General features: G+C 35.9%; 1 protein-coding gene across 2 annotated transcripts in view; it reads left to right on the forward strand.

Annotated features, from left to right (window-relative positions):
- Window positions 1-21,766, forward strand: part of LOC138705839 (organic cation transporter protein-like) — a 230,006-nt gene that overhangs the window by 147,461 nt on the left and 60,779 nt on the right. For both annotated transcript variants that reach the window (XM_069834514.1, XM_069834513.1), the window contains exons 4-5: window positions 7,398-7,507; window positions 10,133-10,287. In XM_069834514.1, the coding sequence (XP_069690615.1) occupies window positions 7,398-7,507; window positions 10,133-10,287 (265 nt within the window). The remainder of the gene's footprint in view (window positions 1-7,397; window positions 7,508-10,132; window positions 10,288-21,766) is intronic.

The raw sequence follows: 21,766 nt of genomic DNA on the forward strand, positions 1-21,766 counted from the left end.
TAAACATAAGAGTGGAAACCCTCTCAAAAGTGGAGAGAAAGAAATAGTGTTGAATGTATATAATATGAGAAGTGAATTGAATCTAATTAATTAATTATAAAGTAACAGTTTCCTAAGCAAATCAATGCATAGTAGTGAGGTTAGATCTACTTTACGAGTAAAGTGAATTGTTTAACATGAAACAGAATGTACAGTAGTGAGCGGGATCACTTATTGAGAACCTCTGGCGCCAAGCTGCGGCCAACCAAGCCTCACTTCAGTCACGTGCCATTGTTTACTGTAGGATTATTCTTACAACGAAAAGATTATAGTTCGCTTACTCCCACCACACAAGCATTTGGTTTCACGAGATATGAATGCTCTATACCCTCATTTGCTATGTGCAGTGTCCTTTCCATGTGCAGTGCCTCACTTTGCTTAACTGATTCGATATCTTGAAGATGTGTACCGTTGCCTAATAAACTTCTGGCCAGTTTTTCGGATCTAAAGATCGTAATATAATTCACCTTAACTTCATTAAAGTTTCAAATTCAAGATTATTTTTGACTGTGTGCCTTGGACCTCATCAACGCTGCTAATGTCCCAGGCATAGGGTAGATAGGTGCGCTTACCTACTGATCGGAGCTGCGGTAGGGCGTAGGTTTAAATACCGCGTGGACTGATTACCTGGTTGGAAGCTTTTCCCGACTGTAAGGCGAATATTAGGTAATCCCATGGCGAATCATCGGCTCATCTCTCCTTGCTAATTCCATCGACGCTAAATAACTTGGTAATTGATCAACGTTGTTAAATAACGGACTAAAAACGCTGCTAAATTTTTGTCTCTTGATGTTTAAAATAATTTGTTAGGCCTATATTATACCAGCCATACCCGTGCGCTTCGCTGCACTTGGTAGAAATAAATATGGGCATATATCTAAATACAGTTTTGTAATTACTTAGTGTATAATAGCTTTTTGTATGTTGTAAATCGTTTGCTCCTGAATCATTTTCAAAGTTGTATTTAAAACTATGAATTTAACTGTTGTTATCATGCAATACTTTCTGAAGTTGTTCAGTCAGTTCTACTTTTAAGAGTGATACTGTATTAGACCTAATAGACAATTGGTCAGCGTCTGAAATGAAATACACTTGTAAGAACTGAAGTCCACACCTGTGGAGTAACGGTTAACCCGTCTAGCCGCGAGACCAGGTGGCCCGGTTTCGATTCCCGGTCGGGGCAAGTTACCTGGTTGAGGTTTTTTCCGAGGTTTTCCCTAAACCCAATATGAGCAAATGCTGGGAAGCTTTCGGTGTTGGACCTCGCACTCATTTCACCGGCATTATCACCTTCATCTCATTCAGACGCTAAATAACCTAAGCTGTTGATAAAGCGTCGTAAAATAACCTACTAAAAAAAAAAGAACTGAAGGCTCTTACTCTCAGCTGGAAGATGATTTCCAATTAAATGATACAGTAAGTCTATGCTTGAACTTCAAATGATGGCGTAGAATTGATTTTATTTAGGTCCTATTTCTTTTTCACCAAACGATGCCACTTGAAATGTGTTGTACTGCCTTATATTATTTAAAAGTGTGTTGATAACGGATGTACTCCGATAAGTAAGTTTTTAATTTATTGTGGGGGCTCTTGAATCTCAGGAGGAACAACTTTTACAACAGCGCAATATAATCTGCTTGGCTCAATACCCCATTTTTTTGCATTGCATTTATTCATTTTATCTATTTTAACACAATTCAATTGAGCATAGTTAAAATTTGGATTGTAAAATAATGGAATGCTAACCTTAAAGTACTACTACTGCATACTAAATCAATATACTCTCGTCGTTCTCTGAGATGAAAATGAATATGTACATAATTATTATTATTATTATTATTATTATTATTATTATTATTGTTATTATTATTATTTTTTAAGAAATACAGGAAACGAATAAACAGACCAGCCTATCAAGTTTTCTGTGCATAAGAATCTGTTTTAATCTTACCTGTTCTCAATTCACTCAGGAGTTACCGTAATAACATTATAGCATTATGTCCATCTAGAGAAACTACACTTTCCAATGATGAAATACTAATTATACAAATCGGTTAAGTAGCTTCTGAGATTACTTCATAAAAACACAAAAACATTCTCTGTATGTTAATATTGATAAACATATTTTATATATTCTCATCATGTAATTATATTTGTATAAAATAGTGTTAAATGAATAGCTTTCGTTTGTTGTTGTGCAAGGCTCCTTACAGACGAAGTCATTTGTTTTCATTTCATTATAGCCTATTACTCTGAGGTGGCGATGATAAAACGCATTATTATTTTAAAACTCGTGTATCTCATTAAATATCAGTCTATCAAAATTTTGTATAGAATAAAACTTATCGGAAATCATTTTTAAAGAAACTTTTGTTATGTAATATTTTTCATAAGAATCAATAATAAGCGAGATATTTCTTTTTATTTACTTCAGGCCTCCTTATAATTCCCCTTTTAAATAAAGTATTTGGAATGCCATATAGCCTAAAATCTAAGTTAGAACAAACTTAATTTATATTCCGATTTTCATATAAATCGGCTCAGCCATTATCGCATGAAAAGGTAACAAATATCCAGACAGACAGACATACAAACAAAAATGTAAAAAAAGCGATTTTGGTCTCAGGATGGTTAATTATACATGTTGAGACCAATTATTTTTGAAAAAGCGAAAATTGCCAGAAAAATTTTGATTACAGATTTATTATTATAGATAATGAATATTGTATTATAATCCCCTCATTCTGTTTATTTTCAAAATTCATATTTAATCTCTTCATTTCTCCCACAAAAAGAAATCATAAGAATTTAAATCTAGTATCGAGACAGAACTTGATAAATATTTTCCTAACTTCGAACATTTATGCATTTTGAGTTGTGTTCAAGTTACAGTGGATCAAGTATCCTTAACTTTTGAGTCCGTCAATCAAATTTCTGTCCGTACGCTGTCGTGCAGTTGGTTTACAGATTGAGGCCTATAGAGTATGTGCTTATTGGTGATAGTGTTTTATGTGTATCAATTTAAAAATTTATCTTGTAATTATTATTAAATAATGGAAAATACTTGGAGTAATTCTGTTCTCTTATTGCTTCATGGAAACTCTACTTCTATAGTTTCATGGAAACTCAAGCAAAAAAGAATGCTAATTCAGTGCCATATTTTTTGTATGACTGCCTTCAAATGAATCTTAAAAAATTTCCTAACGTAAAAACTGTCATAATGATGTCTGATGCCGCAGGAGGACAAAATAGAAATTCGACGTTTCTGAAGTTTTCTGCATGGTTTGCCAAGGTATATCAGGTTGAAATAATCCATATGTTTTCTGTTCGTGGCCATTCATTTAAACAATATGACAGAAACTTTGGACTCGTGAGTTCTGCTGTGAAAAAGAAAGAAATCATTGGAACTGCAAAACCATGGTTGGAAGCTATGACAACATGCAGAAAACATCCTAGTAACTTTGAGGTTGTTAATTGAACATACTACATATAAAAGAGTAGGATACAGCTTTAACGCCTTATTTCATGAAGACGCAAATGTAGTAGTATTTAGTAGTAGTACGGTAGTATTTATTTATTTAACCTGGTAGAGATAAGGCCGTCAGGCCTTCTCTGCCCCTCTACCAGGGGATGTACGATTATGAAGTACGTTATAGTAAAATGCAAAGTGGATGGTACTTTCCTGTGCTCCGAAAATTACAACTTCTTATGGATTTCCTTCAACTGTTTCATCAGACTGAATAGAAATAGGTATACTGATATCAAACCTACGATTGTTCCATTCTCAACAAACAGCCAAGCCAAGGTTGACGACATAAGATCTCTATTTAAGTACTTAAACGAGGACGACGTGAAATGGCTAGAATTTGTCCTCGAAGACTCTCATAACAGTCATAACATATAGAAAAATAAAGTAGTACTATGCCTATGGATAGACAATAAAAGTTCTGTAAAACAAGTTTATTAATGAGTTATTGTTATTGTTATTATTATTATTATTATTATTATTATTATTATTATTATTATTATTTAAAGCAAATAAAAGTATCTTTGGAAAAAGGGCACATAGATCGTACCTACTGTACTTGCTATTGTGACAAAATATCGGTAGGTTTACAAATGTAATATATACATTTTAGCATATTAACAAACGATGAATTTATAAAATATAAGGAACTAAATCAAAGTTGTGTTTGAAATGTGTACTGGCAACACAACACCTTTGCATGTTATTATCTCAAAATGCACTTTATGGGTATGTGCCGTTCTTACGAAACCCGCCTCAATTAAAAGTGTTTTAGCTTTTTAACTTGGTAAAATAATAACTCCCTATCAAGATTATCTTATTATATACAATCTAAATCAATTTATATAACCAACTGACTACGGTTATTTCAATGATACATAATGATGTTTGAAGATAGGGTAAAGTTGCCCAATTCCGTGATACTCCTAATTACGTGATACGCTTTTTTTTTTTTCACTGAATGTTATGGGGTTGAGCATCTTGCTAGAAGTTCACCCGATGTCTCAAAAGTATGCCAAAGATATAATCTTTCGAGAAAAATGTCTGGTTCTATGGTCGAACAGCAAAGCTTTGATTGACATTGAATTTTTAAAAAGTATCACGGGATTAGGGGTATCACGGAAATAGGCAACTTTACCTTACATAATTATTTTTACTAGAACTTACGGGATTTATAAAAGAATTTTTATACAACAAATTATAAATCGTATCGCAGTTAAACAAGAGTCGTGTGGCAATTGCGATTTCTGGTGTTTTCAAACATCAGTGAAAAGTTACATCATGTAATTTTTACCGTAAATAATCAGAACACTCTTAAAATTACTTCGGGTTTTTAATTCCCATGTGTAAACAATATATATATTTTCTGTCTGTTCGTCATTCACCCATATATGAAGCCAGTAGTTGTGTAGACCAATTTATCGGGAGTCGTTGATCAGGGTGCACCATAGGAGAGACTGGTCTACGCTGTACCCGAGATGAGATGAGATGAGATGAGATGCTACAGGTTGCCCAACAAAAGTTATAGATTGAGGTTACACCGGGGATCGAACCCGGGTCCACAGGATTATGAGTTAGCACTCTAGCCATTGGATCGCCGTGACGGCTAAAAAGAATCTTAATTTCGTAAATAATCTCTTTCTATCTAGTCTTTTGACGTAAACAGCAGACAAGACTATTGTTAGTTCATCCTTGTAAGTTACTAATAAATGGAAACTGCATTGAGGCAATCCACATATACGATAATTCAAGAAGTTATACTAAGATAGTTTTGAGTCAAATTCACACGAACGTGGTTTCAATTTCGCATACTTAAGTGATAATTTCTAATATTGCTAAGTACGTCATTGTGTAGAAAGAATGACTCGTCTGCACCTACGCAACTTTACCAAACGAAGTCGCGTCAGATATGGGCGTACTCTGTCTACAATAGCTGACTGGCTCGTGTATCTTTGAATGTCATCCAAGATTCACACGCATATGGTCAGGTGCATTCAAGCGAGAATAGATTTTCTTTTGTGACTGCTGTAACAGCCGGTTTGCGCAAGGAGAATGATTTTGACTAGACAAAAACATGTAACTCATAAATCATTGGTTATTACCAGAGTTAGGTAGTTGGTACCAAAACTGTTAATTTGTGTGAGCTTGGACTATATCTCTACCGAATGAAAAATAGTAGCGCAGCTCTCAATGTCAGTGACCCGGAACGACAAACGTGTACAGTCGGGTGGCAACCAAACATGTGCTCCAATCGTCCACGACCTTATAACAAGAAAATAAAATAAACAATAATTTGTAATTATAAATTTCGTAACTCCCAGCCTAAAATAATTTACCCATATAATATACATAGGCCTATAAAATAACATACAAAGTATACATTAGGATTCTAGCCTCATTATAACAAATAACACTGAACATTTTCATTTTATCAAAAGAAATACTCCTTTTAGGTTCAGAAAAAAAAAACATTATGATTTATACTCTGAAAATATTCATTCTACATCACAAGACGTTACCGGAGCAAATCTGAAATATGATACGGTATTTCTTACCATCAGGTGAACAACTACTTTGTGAATCTAATAATTAGTGTATCTCGTTTGTGACACATAATATTAAACCTATAATTAATTTCAAGAAAATTTTTCATTTTTATTGTAATGCTAGCTAGTAAGTTCGTATTGTAATTCCGATGTTGAACTTGGACTGTACCTAACGCAACCGAATGCATAGCAGCACGAGACGTCAACATTTAACGAAGAATAATCCGGGAAAAAAATAAATGTGTTACACATTCTTGTTTGCATAATTATTTAATAACAGATGAGTGTACTTTTTGAAATAATGCATAATATTAACATTACGTAAATAATACGATAATAACAGAATAGCTCACTTTGTTCAGAACCTAAAATATTAATATACATTAACAATATTCTTCAAACTATTCACGACTGTACACAATTACACAGAATGCTACTATGCGTTGTTTATGTGAACTGCGTATCGTCTGTAGTGATTGGGAGCAGAAGGAGGAGCGAGTGACATCTATACTCCTAGCTATACTAAACTGAAATCTACTGTTTTGGTACGAACTTCCTACTTATGGTTATTACCTCATGCTATGTGAAAATATGAGAAATGTGTATCTTCAACAAAAATTTTCCAACACTCTACGTTCTCTTCCAACATTCAGTGTTTTTAGTAGGTTATTTTACGACGCTTTATCAACATCTTAGGTTATTTAGCGTCTGAATGAATGGAAGTGATAATGCCGGTGAAATGAGTCCGGGATCCAGCACCTGCTCATATTAGGTTGAGAGAAAACCCCGAAAAAAAACTTCAACCAGGTAACTGCCCCGACCGCGAATCGAACCCGGGCCACCTGGTTTCGTGGTCAGACGCGCTAACCGTTACTCCACAAGTGTGGACTTTAGTGTTGTAAACATGTACTTAGTTATTGTGAAATGAAATAGAATTTCTGCAAAAGTTCCTTTAGGTATTTTCTTATCTCTCTATTTTATAATTAACATAATTACTAAAAATGTCAAATGATATAGGCTAATCGTTATAATTGTTGGGAATCGGATCCATGTTCAGACGTAGATTTTTCACTCAAAATTATCCAAAAACGAGATTCGTTAAGTTCCAATATAATTTCGTAAATCAGTTGTATTCCAAGAACAGCAAACAGATATGAGCTTAGTAATATATGAAGTTATTTATTATAATAATTTTCAAATGGACATGCTACAATATAGTGGATAGCGTATAATGTTTTATAATAGTTTTACGAATCCAGTAAGCAGTACTATTTGTTTCATTTCAGTGGAACATTGCTTCTTGCACAGAAAAGCCCTGGAGGTTGACGATTGTGGGGACTATAAATAACGTTGGACAATTCATCGGCTTTCCACTTGCTGGTTACTTTTCTGACAAGTGAGTATATTTTTCTTTATCTATTTTGTAGTGTTGCAACGTGCATTATTTTAATTAACATGTAAGATGTATGATCTTCTTATATTCATTTTTGAACTATAAAGCACTGTGACTGCATCCCTTACCAACAAGTAGCTTTTAATATGTTGTCTGTCTGTCTTTCTAAGTACAGCTCGATTCAGTGTAATTGGCCCTTGTCCTTGGTTGTTTGGCTAGTGAGCGAGCAGTGTGTTGCGTCATAAGAAAGAAATTTAGTCACAAACATGCATTGGAGGGGAAAAGGGAAGAGGATGAATGAATATAATATCTTGTTCTTAGCTGAGGGACACTCATGTCAAGAAAATATGTCATCATGACATTGTTTAGTCAACAGACATAATATAGTTAGTGACGGGACGTGTGGAAGAATATCGTGTTTTAAGACGGAGTGTACCGCAACATGATAAGAAGGAAGCCTTAGGTGTTATGACTGTTTGGCCTGACCTGTGTGACCCAGTTCGCCAGTAAAAATCTGTACAGCCCTTTTACCTGACAAGTAATATACAAGATGGATTCTGTTCGCACGTAATATTTGTGAGTCGATTCATTAGAGAAGTACACATGAAATCATGATTTTTACCTCACTAACACCACTAGATTATTTTGAAGCTCTTAACGCTAAAATAACAGCTTGATTCAGGGATTTTGGCCCTTGCAAAAAGTAAATAGAATACGAGCCAGTTACTAATCACTACTGGTGTCTTAAAACAAAATATTCTTCCACACGTTCCGTCACTAACCATTATGTCTGTTGACTAAACAATGTCATGATGACTTATATTTTCTTGACATGAGTGTCCCTCAGCTACGAGCAAGATGATATATTCATTCATCCTCTTCCCTCTTCCCTTCCAATGCATGTTTGTGATTAAATTTCTTTCTTATGACGCAACACAAAGCTCGCTCACTAGTCAAACAACCAAGGACAAGGGCCAATAACATAGAATCGAGCTGTATACGAAACAGTGATTTACTCGAGATTGGCTTTCCCGATTTACTCTATTAAACTGGAAATAATATTAAATGAAACGGAATAAAGCACATACACTTATTCGGAGTAAGTTTGGTTGATTTACATCTTAGGCCGATTAATAGAAGTTTTCTTTATCTCTATGTAACATTCTATGTACTCCAAGCTTAATTTCTTTAGTCTGAACTGGTTTGAAGTAGATGTTGAAAATATGTAATCTGTGTTGTTCTGTATGTTCTAGATGGCTAGTGTAGAGATTAATTGAGAAATAGAATTCGTGCAGTGGAAATTTTGTGAACTTTGAAAAATATAGCCTATCTGTAAGAATATGAGCGTAGTTAATTTGATAAGACTTCTTGGTTATTTTAATTTCTGTACGGCCTATACAGAGTGAACCGTAAATAATGTCATTAATTTCAAGATATTATTCTTTGAGATATTTCAAACAAAAATTGTAATAGAATTTTGCTCGTTTTTGCTTCCTTTTCGAGAAAAGAATATGTTACATGAAATATTTCATAGCTTGTTTTGGGAAAGCTACTGAATTAATTCCCAATATGCTCAGTCAATTTAAGAAATCAGTGTATTATGATAATAAAATTATTGAAAAAAAATATTTTTATCCTTCAAATGTGCAGAAATTTGATCTGAACAAAAGTAAGTTTTCGTTCTGGAAAGAAATGTTAAAATGTTACATTTGTTCGAATCAAATTTCTGCGCATTTAAAGGACAAAACTAAATTTTGTTTAAACATTTATTGTCATAATGCTCCGCTCTCTTGAATCGACTGGGAATATCAGGATTTAAATCAATAGCTTTCCCAAAACATACTGAAATGTTTCATATAAAACCATTTTTATCTCAGAAAGGAAGTAAAAACGAGCAAAAGTGTATTAAACCTTTTTGTTTGAAATATCTCAAATAACCACCTGCAATTAATAACATTACTTACTGTTCACCCTGTGTGACAGGAAGTGTTATTTCATGACATTCAGTTCGATCGAATTCATTAGTAGACCCTATAATATAGAGCAGAATGTTAATTTTTAGTAATTACAGTGTAACTAATGAGGAACTTCTTAACGTACAGTGAAATCAGACACGAGTTTTAATGAAGTCTGGCTTCTTTAACAGCTTGCTTTAAAAAAACGGCGATCATTGATAATGACCTCGTTAAGTACGTAGAGAACTGCACATGGCATTCATTAAAATACTACTTAGTGAACCGTGGTGTACGCAAGAGGTTAAACACACAATTAGCGTTGCATGATTAATTTCTGTTATTATTACAATGTTCTGTTTTAGACCGGAGTAGCTCCATTTGTACTTCCGAGTCTCACAAAATTATGCATTTGATGTAAAATCTAATAAAAAAAAAAAAAAAAAAAAAAAAAAAAACGAGCTTTAGGTAATTTCGCTACCGTACGGCACACTAATTAATTTCTAACTCACTCTAATGATGGTTCTTGTCTAACAAATTCCATAAACGATGACTCCAAAGGATAATGAAACGTGTATAATAAAATTATTATGATTGATTTGATTTTGTAAAAATAAAAATTAATTTAATAATACGATAGGGTTAAGGTAAAATAACATATAATTTTGTGTTCCAGAGTTGGCAGGAAAACAACGTTGCTGGTGTCTATCCTTATGACATGCATTCTCGGCGTACTTCGGTCGTTAGCCTGGAGCTACGAGGCATTCCTTTTCTTCGAGTTCGTTGTTGCGGGGTTCAGCGGCGGTATTTACAATTCGGGATTTGTTCTAGGTAACGTACAAACATCTTTTTATAAAGATATTCCTTTTTGTCTTACTTTCAAGATATATCCTTTCAAGAAAAGTAACTTTAAATATTTTGTTTTCCATTCTGTTGTTGAGTAGCTGTGTTTTTATGTGTGCATGTGTGTGTGTGTGTGTGTGGGGGGGGGGAGGGGTTAAATGGTGGCAAAATTTTGAAACCAATGGACTGGGGTTCGACCCATGACAGGAAAAAGAGAATTCTCTTCTGTCTTAGGGTCTGAATATGTGTTCTTTATCTGCTTTGCCCTATTTTGTCTTAGCTATACTCTATTCCAGACGTGTCGAAAATGCCATCGTGCGCCGAGCCACTGTGTAAGCTGCAACGTGCATAGCACTTATGGAGGGAGGCGGACACCCGAAGGGGAAATAGAACAACTGTCTGACTTATTAACGGATTTTCATTTTTCTTACGTCAAGCACTTAAATAAAATTATATACAGTACAAGGCTACAAACTAATGTTTAGTACGTGTAACGAAGAAAGAAATGAACAAGAAAACATAGGACACATTATCAAAACCTGAAATTAATTGTCTTCAGTATGTCTCTGCGACAGAGTTTCAAAATCAGGAATTATGTCACTTACTGCCAGTCGTAGTTGATCACGAAGTCATGATCTAAATTTGATTTTTACTATTTTCATTGTTGAAAATAATTTTTCACAAACGTAAGTTGTAGCGAACATGGCTTCAACAAAGCAAGCGAAAGAACGAAGCTTCAAATATTTATTTTTTGCCAAAGATTTGAAAAGTTCAACATTTGTCAAGTCCTTACATCTAGCTTTCATTTAACATCACATAGTAAGTTTGTGAGTTTAAATTGAAGATCTAACCGCATTATTCGTACATCTGCTGAAAAAGGATCGACGTACAGAGATAATAATAATAATAATAATAATAATAATAATAATAATACTTAATCTTTTAATGTTTCATCAGTAACATGTAGTAACTTATAATGCCGTTTTATGTTATACAACCGTTTTCCTCGTAATACTTGTGAACAAATCATACATTAAATATTGTCATCATATTGTCAGCAAAAAAAATGCATCCTCCCATCCTACTCGAAACTTTCGTTTTTATAGAGGTAGTTTACATGGTTTCGAGAGAGACATTGCGACGATACGCCAGTCGCAGGTCAGAGACAAAGACAAATGGAACGGAGTTTGACTCCAGTGAGTGAGAGGGTGGGGGTTGTAGGTAGGAAGCAAGGGAAATGCACTGCGAGCCACAATGTGCTCGTGAGTCGCCTTTTCGCCGCGGCTGCTCTATACCAAGGAGTTCACTACTTGTCCGTAGGAACGAGCAATAGTTCTGAAGAGATAACGTTTTATACAAAGTGGATGTGATGGGTATATCAGGAATGAGGTGGGAAAAATAGTGGTGAGTTGGTGAGTGATGAATTTAGGTTGTTTTATTCAAATGGTGAGTGCAAAGGAAGTCATGGTGTTAATGTATTAAGTCTTGGTTTTTCCGGACCGACGCATGCGACGTGGGGGATGCAAGGCCCGCCTCGCATAAATGCGAACTACACGAGAGATTGTGAGTGGTTTCTATGGCTGTGAGGTGCGCAGACCTCGCATCTCGCATTTATAGAAACCACTCACTATCTCTCGTGCAGTCCGGATTTGTGTGAGGCGGGCCTCGCATCCACCACGTCGCATGCGTCGGTTCAGATAAAATCAAGGCTTCACTGGGACCACGTGTGAAAGATAAAGTGATATGATTGGTTATGTAGATGACCGGATTATAATGGTGAGACTACAAGGGAAGAAGATGGACTTAGTGCTAGTGCAAGTTTATATGTCACATAGTGGATTTGCAGACGAGGAAGTGGAAGAAAGCTATGACAAAATAGATAATTGAAAAGGAGAAGAAGGAAGCATGCATAATCCTAATGAGATCTGCGGACCTCTGGAAAAACAACTAAGGAAGAGACTAGTGGAGTGCTCTGTATGGAGTGTGGCATTGTATGGAGCAGAAACATGGACATTACGACAAAGTGAAGAAAAGCGAATAGAAACATTTGAAATGTGGTTATGGAGAAGAATGGAACGTGTGAAGTGGACAGACAGAATAATAAATGAATCTGTGTTGGAGAGAGTGGATAAAGAAAGAATGATGCTGAAACTAATCAGGAAGAGAAAAAGGCAGGTTGAGAAGAAACTGCTTACTGAAGGATGCACTGGAAGGAATGGTGAATGTGAGAAGAGTTCGGGGTGGAAGAAGATGTCAGATGATAGACATTAGGAAATATGGATCATATGAGGAAACGAAGGGGAAGACAGAAAATAGGGAAGATTGGAGAAAGCTGGGTTTGCAGTGAAAGAACACTAAATGAATGAATGAATGAATTATTGTTTATTTAACGATGCTGCATCAACGACGACATTATCTAGTGTCGGTGGAATTGGTGATAGCGAGATGTGTCCGAAAATTCTCAAAAAACCTAAAATTTGCTTAGAGAAAACCTCGGAAAAATACTGGACAAATGATCACAGGGTCCAGGTCGATGGCATTTAAGTGTGGTTAATTGCGACAGGCTCATGTCATTAGATTTACTGGCATGTAAAAGAACTCCTGCGGGACAAAATTCCGGCACATCCGGCGACGCTGATATAACCTCTGCAGTTGCGAGGGTCGTTAAATAAAACATAACATTAACATTAACATGATCACTCCAAGTGGGATTGAACCCAAATCCGAGCGCAGCCTCGGCTTAACAAGTCCGGCATCCTATCTACTGCCGTGAATTACAAGGTTAGTAAAATATTAAGGATGATGATAATATTAACGATAATGGCAATAATCTCTTGCACCGATGTACGTTTAATTTAGAACTCTATATTTTACTTCTTTTTCTAACTTCTGGGATATACAGGTAAACCGACCATAACTTACGCCATGGTAGAGGCGCATCTTCAACATATACGGAAGCAGCACTTGTGAGTTCGAATCTCGCATATATGACATCGCCTAAAATGAAGATCGGATAGGATACAAGAGTGTCACCCCCATATTCGTTGCGAGACGTATTAAAATCAAATTTTGCGATTAAATTTAATCTTTGTAAACATGTTCGCCTTTTATTACCGTCCGCAGTGAATTTATACAAAATGTCTGGTATATAACAATCTATGTCGTCTTCCTATTCCCAATTTATACATTACGCCAGTAGTTCTTTCCATATATTTCACTATTATTGAATCGCTCACGCTCTCTCAATTCCTTCTGCCTTAAGTCTTTGTATTTTCTCAAAAGGTAGGCCTATTAAAATTAAGGAAACAGACGAATTTTTCTCCCTCACCCTGCTGTCGTCGTCCTGTTACCTCTACTTTGCCAACATCGTCTTCCACCCTAATAATTTTCTTTGTTAGTCCAGTATTATACGTAGCGTCTAACCAGGCTCTCGGCCGGGAACACGCGTATAAGACATGTTTGGATGGGCGGCATAGACTGTGTCATTTTCGATCTGCAACTTCCCGCATATTTTTATATATAACTTTTTTTTTTTTTTTTTCAATTTTTTCAATGTGTTGCCAGTCTGCATTCACACATTCCCGACATACTTTAATGATTTTGATGAGATTGTTATTCACACACTAAGGGCCATATTCATAGACATTCTTAGCGCGGGCTTCCGGTGGATGATCAGCGAGCTAACGTTTTTCGTATTCATAAACCAGTGTTGGCGATATGATATGATATGATATGAATCCTGTACAAGTAATCAGTCGATAGCCGGGGCTAGTTTAGCACGCTCATAGCGCGGGCTAGCAAATGACTATGCATAGAACCCTAAAACGCTAAGAATATGAAGTACACAGGATTAATCCTCACACTATAGACGAATTTAGAGGCAATGTAAGAAGAGAAATTACAACGTTACGGATATGCGTGGAACTTTGGCACATGAATAACAGTTTCATCAAAAGATGTTGGACATGTGTCATTGCAGACGGACACCACTTTGAAAAACTCTTGTAACACAGTTTAGTACTCATTATGAAATAAAAAATATAATTGTGTCCATGCTATTATTAATAAAAGTTATATGAGTAAAAATACAATAGAGGTTACAGATCGATAATGACGTAATCTACTTTAGCCATGCAAGCATGTCTGATGCGTGTGTTCCCGCCCGGGAGCTGAATTGAACGCTGAGTATTACGTATTACTTGTAACCGTAATATTTTGCTGCGGTTCATAAAAAGATATTTTCTAATCCATATGTTGTTTCGTTCATGTATTTGCTACATTTCAGAATCATGCAGAAGAATACCATAATTATTAAAAGTTGTATATTTTTATATAGTAAAGTATTTTTTTTACTCAAGAACACAGAATTTAGACTGCTAATTGTTTTTCGGTGTATTTCTGCTATTAATGCTATTAATTTTGAGGCAGTGAGTTCGGAACTCCCAATGACGTTCCTTCAATTCTCGCATTACAAATCACATGTTCCAACAAGGTTGAAAACATGGTAATAAACAAACACATTTGTCACTACTTGGAACATAGCCAACTAATACATAAAACCTGCATACAAACGACCTTTCCAATGTCGAAATCTCATCTGCGTTCAACCTGTTCGCATAAAGCAGGGAAGGGAAACAGCCACTCTCAGAGAGCTTAGCGTCTCCCGCTACAGTTTCTGTTGTATGTAGATACTCATGCTGATTGCTCTGTTTACAATACGTGTTTCCCACCCCTGGCATAAAGTATGTTAGACCCTATGTGCTATATCTAAGGATAACTTATATAAATAATGGACTTCAGATTCAAAATTTGATTTTCTCAACTACAGTTTTTTAAGCTTAGATTATAAAAATGTATTATTATGATGTACCGAAGTACTGTACATGTGGAGTTTCAGTACAGAAATTCTGTGTTTCCATATGGTGAAGAAATAAGTAGAACGGAACTCGAACCCGGGTTTCCAGCTTTCTTCACCATATGGAAGCGCAGAATTACTGCATTGAAACTCCGTATGTGCTTCGGTACATCATAGTAATATGATAAAGCGTAAGTAATCACTTTGTGATTCAAGACCAGACCTGCAAAACTGTAGCTCCTCAGAGCGACTGCTTTACCATCCCTTCCACTCCACCCACCTTTTCTACCAGTCCGGTCATAGCGTTCTAGTTACGCTCGGCTGCATCAACATTCATTCTCGCGGCGGCAGGTATACAATACGATGAATACGCTATCAAGCATTACAAATGAACAGATAATAAAATCCTTAGGAACATACCTTTAGAAAGTAAGAGAAAAATGAATGAGGGAAATAAATAAGTTAAAAGACATGTAAAATAAATTTTAAAATGTGTGCATATAATGTAAGAAGGTCTACCTATGTATATATCGTCCTATTACTAGTAAAGCAGATTAAGTCCACTTTTTGTGTAAAATAAGTAAAGTACAGTCCCCGACTTGTCTTTCCGTGCTCTGTATTCTACTAAAATGGAATAAGTCCGAAATGTTGCATGCAGGTAACAAACCAATTATTTTATTTGAAGAATGTATTATGATTTTTCGTGCATTAATAAAGTTTTAATTCCTGTTTTTATAAAATTTGCATTACTGGTCTTAACAGGCTTTACTAGTAATAGGGCGATAAATAAATTGTACGTTGATAAGTGAGTGATAGTTATATGACCGGATGTCAATGCTGTCATTCAACATTGTAACGCACTCTAGCCAAATAAATAAATATATAAATAAATAAAAAAATAAATAAATACACAATACGCGTACTGCAGTTTAAAGATAACTGGAACATGGCAAAATCTAAACCTGTGAAGAAATACATCCAAAGGAAAAAATGGGAATATGATTATTTTGTTGTTGAAGACGAAAGAATTTGCTTGTTTACTGTGTCCCATCCAATTTATTTCTACTCGTCATTTCAACACATTTCAACAAAGCCCATATTAAGAATTATGGAATGCACAAACTTTCGGGTAAGTTCATTATTACGAACTGTATATTGATTATTTATTTATTTATTTATTTATTTATTTATTTATTTATTTATTTATTTATTTATTTATTTATTTATATACTGTTAAATTAAGGGCGTCACTCGTTGTGTTCATTTTGAATTGAAATCAATAGTGACTTTCAAGGTTCATTACTTAAATGCTATAAATTTATGTTCCCGTAGGTGATGATGGGAGGAAAGTTTTCGAAAATCTAAAGCTGGCTAGGTGCAAAGAAATCTCAAAGAAACTACCGACAGGAAATCTAGCATAATTGTAAACCTTGAACGAGATAACGCATTATAAATACAATGAATTTATTACAATCCTTTTTGAAAATTACAGTGCCGCCACTGATGGACCTTGCACGGTAAAGCAATGTAAATAACTCTACGCGGAAGTAGATCATCCCCAATAGAAGTTGAGTGAGGCTGACGTCATATTTCCCCTATTTACGGGTTCTGCAGGCCTGTTCAAGACAGTGCCATGTTCCGTCGTACCCCGTAATGAGTGCATCTCTGTGCTTGTGGTTGGACATTGTGTCTACTGTCACACATACTGTGACACGGTACACGAGGGTAGGCCAACAAAGGGGAACACAGTAGGTAGAACTTAAAATGAGAGGCATCGGAATTTGAATCCGGTGTGCCTTAGTGGATGAAGCGCCAGCACGTAAAGCTGGAAACCCGGGTTCGAGTCCCGATACCGGAGAGAATTTTTCTCCGTTCTACCGATTCTTCACTATAAAAATGTGTTATTCGAGCTCGTAATAACGAACTTAAAACTTTAGTTGTCTCTTCCAGATTTACTTATATAAATGATTCCTATGTACGGCAGATTGTTACTTTCAGTAAGCTTCTGGATAAATGTTATGTTTTATTTAACGACGCTCGCAACTGCAGAGGTTATATCAGCGTCGCCGGATGTGCCGGAATTTTGTCCCGCAGGAGTTCTTTTACATGCCAGTAAATCTACTGACATGAGCCTGTCGCATTTAAGCACACTTAAATACCATCGACCTGGCCCGGGATCGAACCCGCAACCTTAGGCATAGAAGGCCAGCGCTATACCAACTTGCCAACCAGGTCGACGCTTCTGGATATGTAACAATGTTATACCATGAATAATTTCAAGGAAAAATTGTTCCGGGGCCGGGTATCGATCCCGGGACCCTTCGCTTAGCGCGCGAACGCTCTTCCTACTGAGCTACCCCAGGAACTATTCGCGACACCGTCACAATTCTTTCTTTGTATCCACACGACTCAAATGAGCTGACAAAACGCCAGAACTCAACTATGAGTGCACACAAATACTTGTGTGACTTCAATTGTAGCTTTGTGTTAACGTACCTCCAGTAACGAATGTATTATACAAATCTGGCTTTCAGGTAGTAGCTCCCTGTAAAGCAGGTTTCAAGGAAAAATTGTTCCGGGGCCGGGTATCGATTCCGGGACCCTTCGCTTAGCGCGCGAACGTGTGGATACAAAGGAAGAATTGTGAGGGTGTCGTGTATAGTTCCTGGGGTAGCTCAGTCGGAAGAGCGTTCGCGCGCTAAGCGAAGGGTCCCGGGATCGATACCCGGTCCCGGAACAATTTTTCCTTGAAATTATTCTAACCTGCTTTACAGGGACCTACTACCTGAAAGCCAGATTTGTATAATGTTATACCATGTTCGTGCCTTCCGCAAGTTGAATGACTTGTAAGTATTTCAGTATCTTCGCAACAACTGTAATCTATATCAATTATTCCAGCATCAAAAACTTTTGCAGTTTCACAGATCTGCAGAAGCGGCTATCTCCATGAAGCAGGAAATTTTGTTGAGGTAGTGTCCGCCTATAATTTTGCCAGTTGCCCTTTTCGTGCAAGGATAGAATTATCTCATGTGTCGTATATCTGCGGCATGGATATCAGAGCTTCAATTCACTTTAGAAAGAATCAATGCTTAAGAGTTTATCATCCAAAGAAATCAGTCATTCTCAGCCTGACCCAGTGAAAACATGATAACTTTTATTTTTGTGATGCACGGTAAAAAAAAGAGCATAATTTACAAATTGCAAGTTTTGAGTAAAGCAAAAACAAACTTCAAAATGAGGTCCAATATCATTATGATGAGTAGAGACCGGATTTTAAAGAGAAAATTTTTCATCAAAAAGGACAAAAAAGGGGGGGGGAAGTTATAGCAAAAAAAAAAAAAAAAAAAAACTTGAAAAAGGACTATATTATTTCCCAAAACACACTTCAGCACATTCATGGCACACACAATCTTACATTTATCTCTTCACAACATAAGGAAAGTGTTGTATTTGATATAGTCAAAAAAGGACTTCAAAAAGTACTATATTACTCCCTCGAAAGGGTGTTATTTTAATTGAAAACACACTTCACATTCATGAATACACATAGCACACACAAGCTTTTATCGCTTCACAACATAAAGAAAGTGTTGTATTTGATCACATTGAACATTTCAATATGTTTCAATATGATTCTGCCTCTTTGAATGCAGAATGTCTTTATAAATAGAAAATGACCGCTCAACATCAACTGAAACCAGAGATGAAAATTTTCTTTTTATCCTGAACTTTAAATCACCACACTTTATTAGTTTTTCAATGTCTGGAAACAGAAGAAGAACGATATTTATTTTCGCTTGCTCAGGAAGTTATAGGCCTAGTGGAAAAATATAGGATAATTATCTAAATGTTTGTGATATTCTATCAAAAAAGATCAAAATAAGGGATGTTTTTTAAAACAGGACTAAAAAAGGGGAAAAAGGGAAGTCAAAAGCAAATAATTTGGTACCGTAGATAGTTTTGAATATCGTAATTAATTATTTCATGTTTCGTGTTGAAACAAAAAAAGGAATTCTCTTTAAAAACCGGTCTCTAATGATGAGTTAGAAATCTCAGGGTGCTACTCATAGACATTTCGCAGCACGCGCTACGAGCGTACTAAGCTAGCCCCGGCTATCCACTGGTTACTAGTACAGAATTCACATCATATCCTATCGCTAACACTGGTTTATGAATACGAAAAACGCTGATCATCCACCGGAAGCCCGCGCTAAAAATGTCTATGAATACGGCCCTAAAGCTTTACATCATTATGAAAGAGGATAGACATCATGCTTTTTATACTATCTGAAGAAGTATATTTTTTGTATAGGGCTACATTCGAATAGAAGTCATAAATTCATAACTCAGAAAACCATTTCTGACATGCCTTTTTTTACCGCGCATCATAGATTGTCTGATTGGTTAAAAACCGTTTGATGTAATGACGAAGCACATTCGCTGTTTAAAGTTGAAGATTTAAAAAAGAAATATTTACGTACCTCTTTATAAAACAGCTTTCACACTACTCAGAGACTATGACATGATGAAATAGTGATAATAGAGCATTCATGTAATGAGAATGACGAGAAAAATTTTATGCAGCCTACTGTTTGTGAAGAAAATCTGATTGCTTTATCCATTACACATCTTACAGAGTTATAGAATCTTGTACGCATGGAATTCTGGTTCCTCTGTTGAAACACTGTCGCCTGTGGCTCTGCTCTTGAATAAATGACGTGTGCCAGAACTATATTTGTCCGAAAGAATAAGGTCCATAACAAAGCAACTCTCTTAAATTAACGGACTCACGTTTGGTCATACTACGAGCTCAATAGAGCGTTGACTTTTCTATGTTATTCAGACATAGATTCACTGCTAGTGGAATTTGTAATAGTGAAGGATGGCATTGGCAGAATTTTCCCTACTGTATCATTTTCCGTGCCAAAATGTTACACTTTGTCCATTGATCATCATCTCTAAAGCCAGGATTCACTTGCAAATGCTTTTTTTTTAATAGCCCAGGGATGAAGAACTCTGAGGGTGAGAGAGAGAGAGAGAGAGAGAGAGAGAGAGGAGGGAGGGAGTGGGAGAGAAGGGAAGAGGAGGGGGAAGGAGAGGGGAGAGGGGCGAGAGAGAGCATTGGTTCCCCTTCCATAGGCGACGGGCGTTGAATGACGTCTCCGTGATCCGTCAACAACAGTGGCGGATTATAACATACTGTTCTCATGAATAAAATGACGAAAGTATTTCCGACCATAATAATTATAACACTAAACTTACGTGATAAATTTGGATTAAATGCTTTACATATAATAATGGTACATAAATGACTACAATACGTTTATATGTAAAAAAAAAAAATACATTTAGATATAGACTTATTTAAATGCACAATTTCGTATTTAAACTCAATTGGATAAAGTGAACTGATAATACTATAATGTTTAAAGAAAACATATCCTTGTTGTAGTCTTAGCAGATAGAGAAACTTTAGTCAGAAATAAAATAGCGTAAGTACTTCCTTTGAAGATACATTGATCTTGTATGTAATTGTATTTAGGCCTATATAATACGATTGCACGTAAAAGTTTACATGTCATTTTCAAAAGTATGAAAGTACATAATTTAATTTCTAGTTTAAGTAAAATTGACTGTATCAATCCCATTATGAAAGCTGAAACAAATCTAAATTATCATGTGAATATAAAGGAGATCATTGCTGTAATTAGCTTACCTTTAACTACAACGTGAACCAGATCTCTGCATTTTTTCTGTTTGCCAGTTTGATTATATTTAGTGAACCGTAAGTAATATCATTAATTTTGAGGGATTTTGGGATATTTCAGACAAAAAAGTTTAACAAAGTTTTACTCATTTTTTCTTCCTTTTCGAGATAAAATGTTCCATACAGAGTGTTAAAAATGTGTCGCATATTTTTTACAGACCGTAGCATAGATCGAAACTATAAAAAAAGTTCCTATAAACATGTGTCCGGAAACAAATATATGTTGAGATATGTGCTATGTTGTATTGTGGCCTACGATACCCACCTGTCTGTTACGTAGACACTACAGAAGGTGCTCCATGATTGTTACCACGCATTGTTACATATGCTTCAACCCTTATTCTCAGTGAATCACGAACTCTTGTGACCACTCCTGACTGTTGTCGGATTTGCTCACATGCATTGGATACACGCTTCTGTAACGTTTATACTTTGTCGATCGGTGTGGTATACACCAATGTCTTTAAATGTCCTCATAGTCAGAAATCCAAGGGATATAGGTCAGGTGATCGGGGAGGCCATGCTACTGGACCTCCTCGACCAAACCATTGTCCATTAAACCTCCGGGTTAGAAATTGATGTAGAAAATGGGGTGGTGCCCCGTCGTGCATAAACAGAAAGACAGCCCACCTCTGAATATTGTACGTACTTACTAACACAAGTAAAACGATAGACTCCGTAGTATCCTGGTTCTTTGTTTACTACTACATTCTTTGTTTACTTCTGTTGAGGAATGCTATTCACTCTCAACACATGCACCATTGTTTTCTGTTTTTAAATTAATAACGATCATAGGTCATAATACAGCATGGCCCATATCTCAACAGATATTTGTTTCCGGACAC

This window comes from Periplaneta americana, chromosome 9 (genome assembly GCF_040183065.1).
Source record: "Periplaneta americana isolate PAMFEO1 chromosome 9, P.americana_PAMFEO1_priV1, whole genome shotgun sequence".
NCBI classification, from domain to species: Eukaryota; Metazoa; Arthropoda; class Insecta; order Blattodea; family Blattidae; genus Periplaneta; species Periplaneta americana.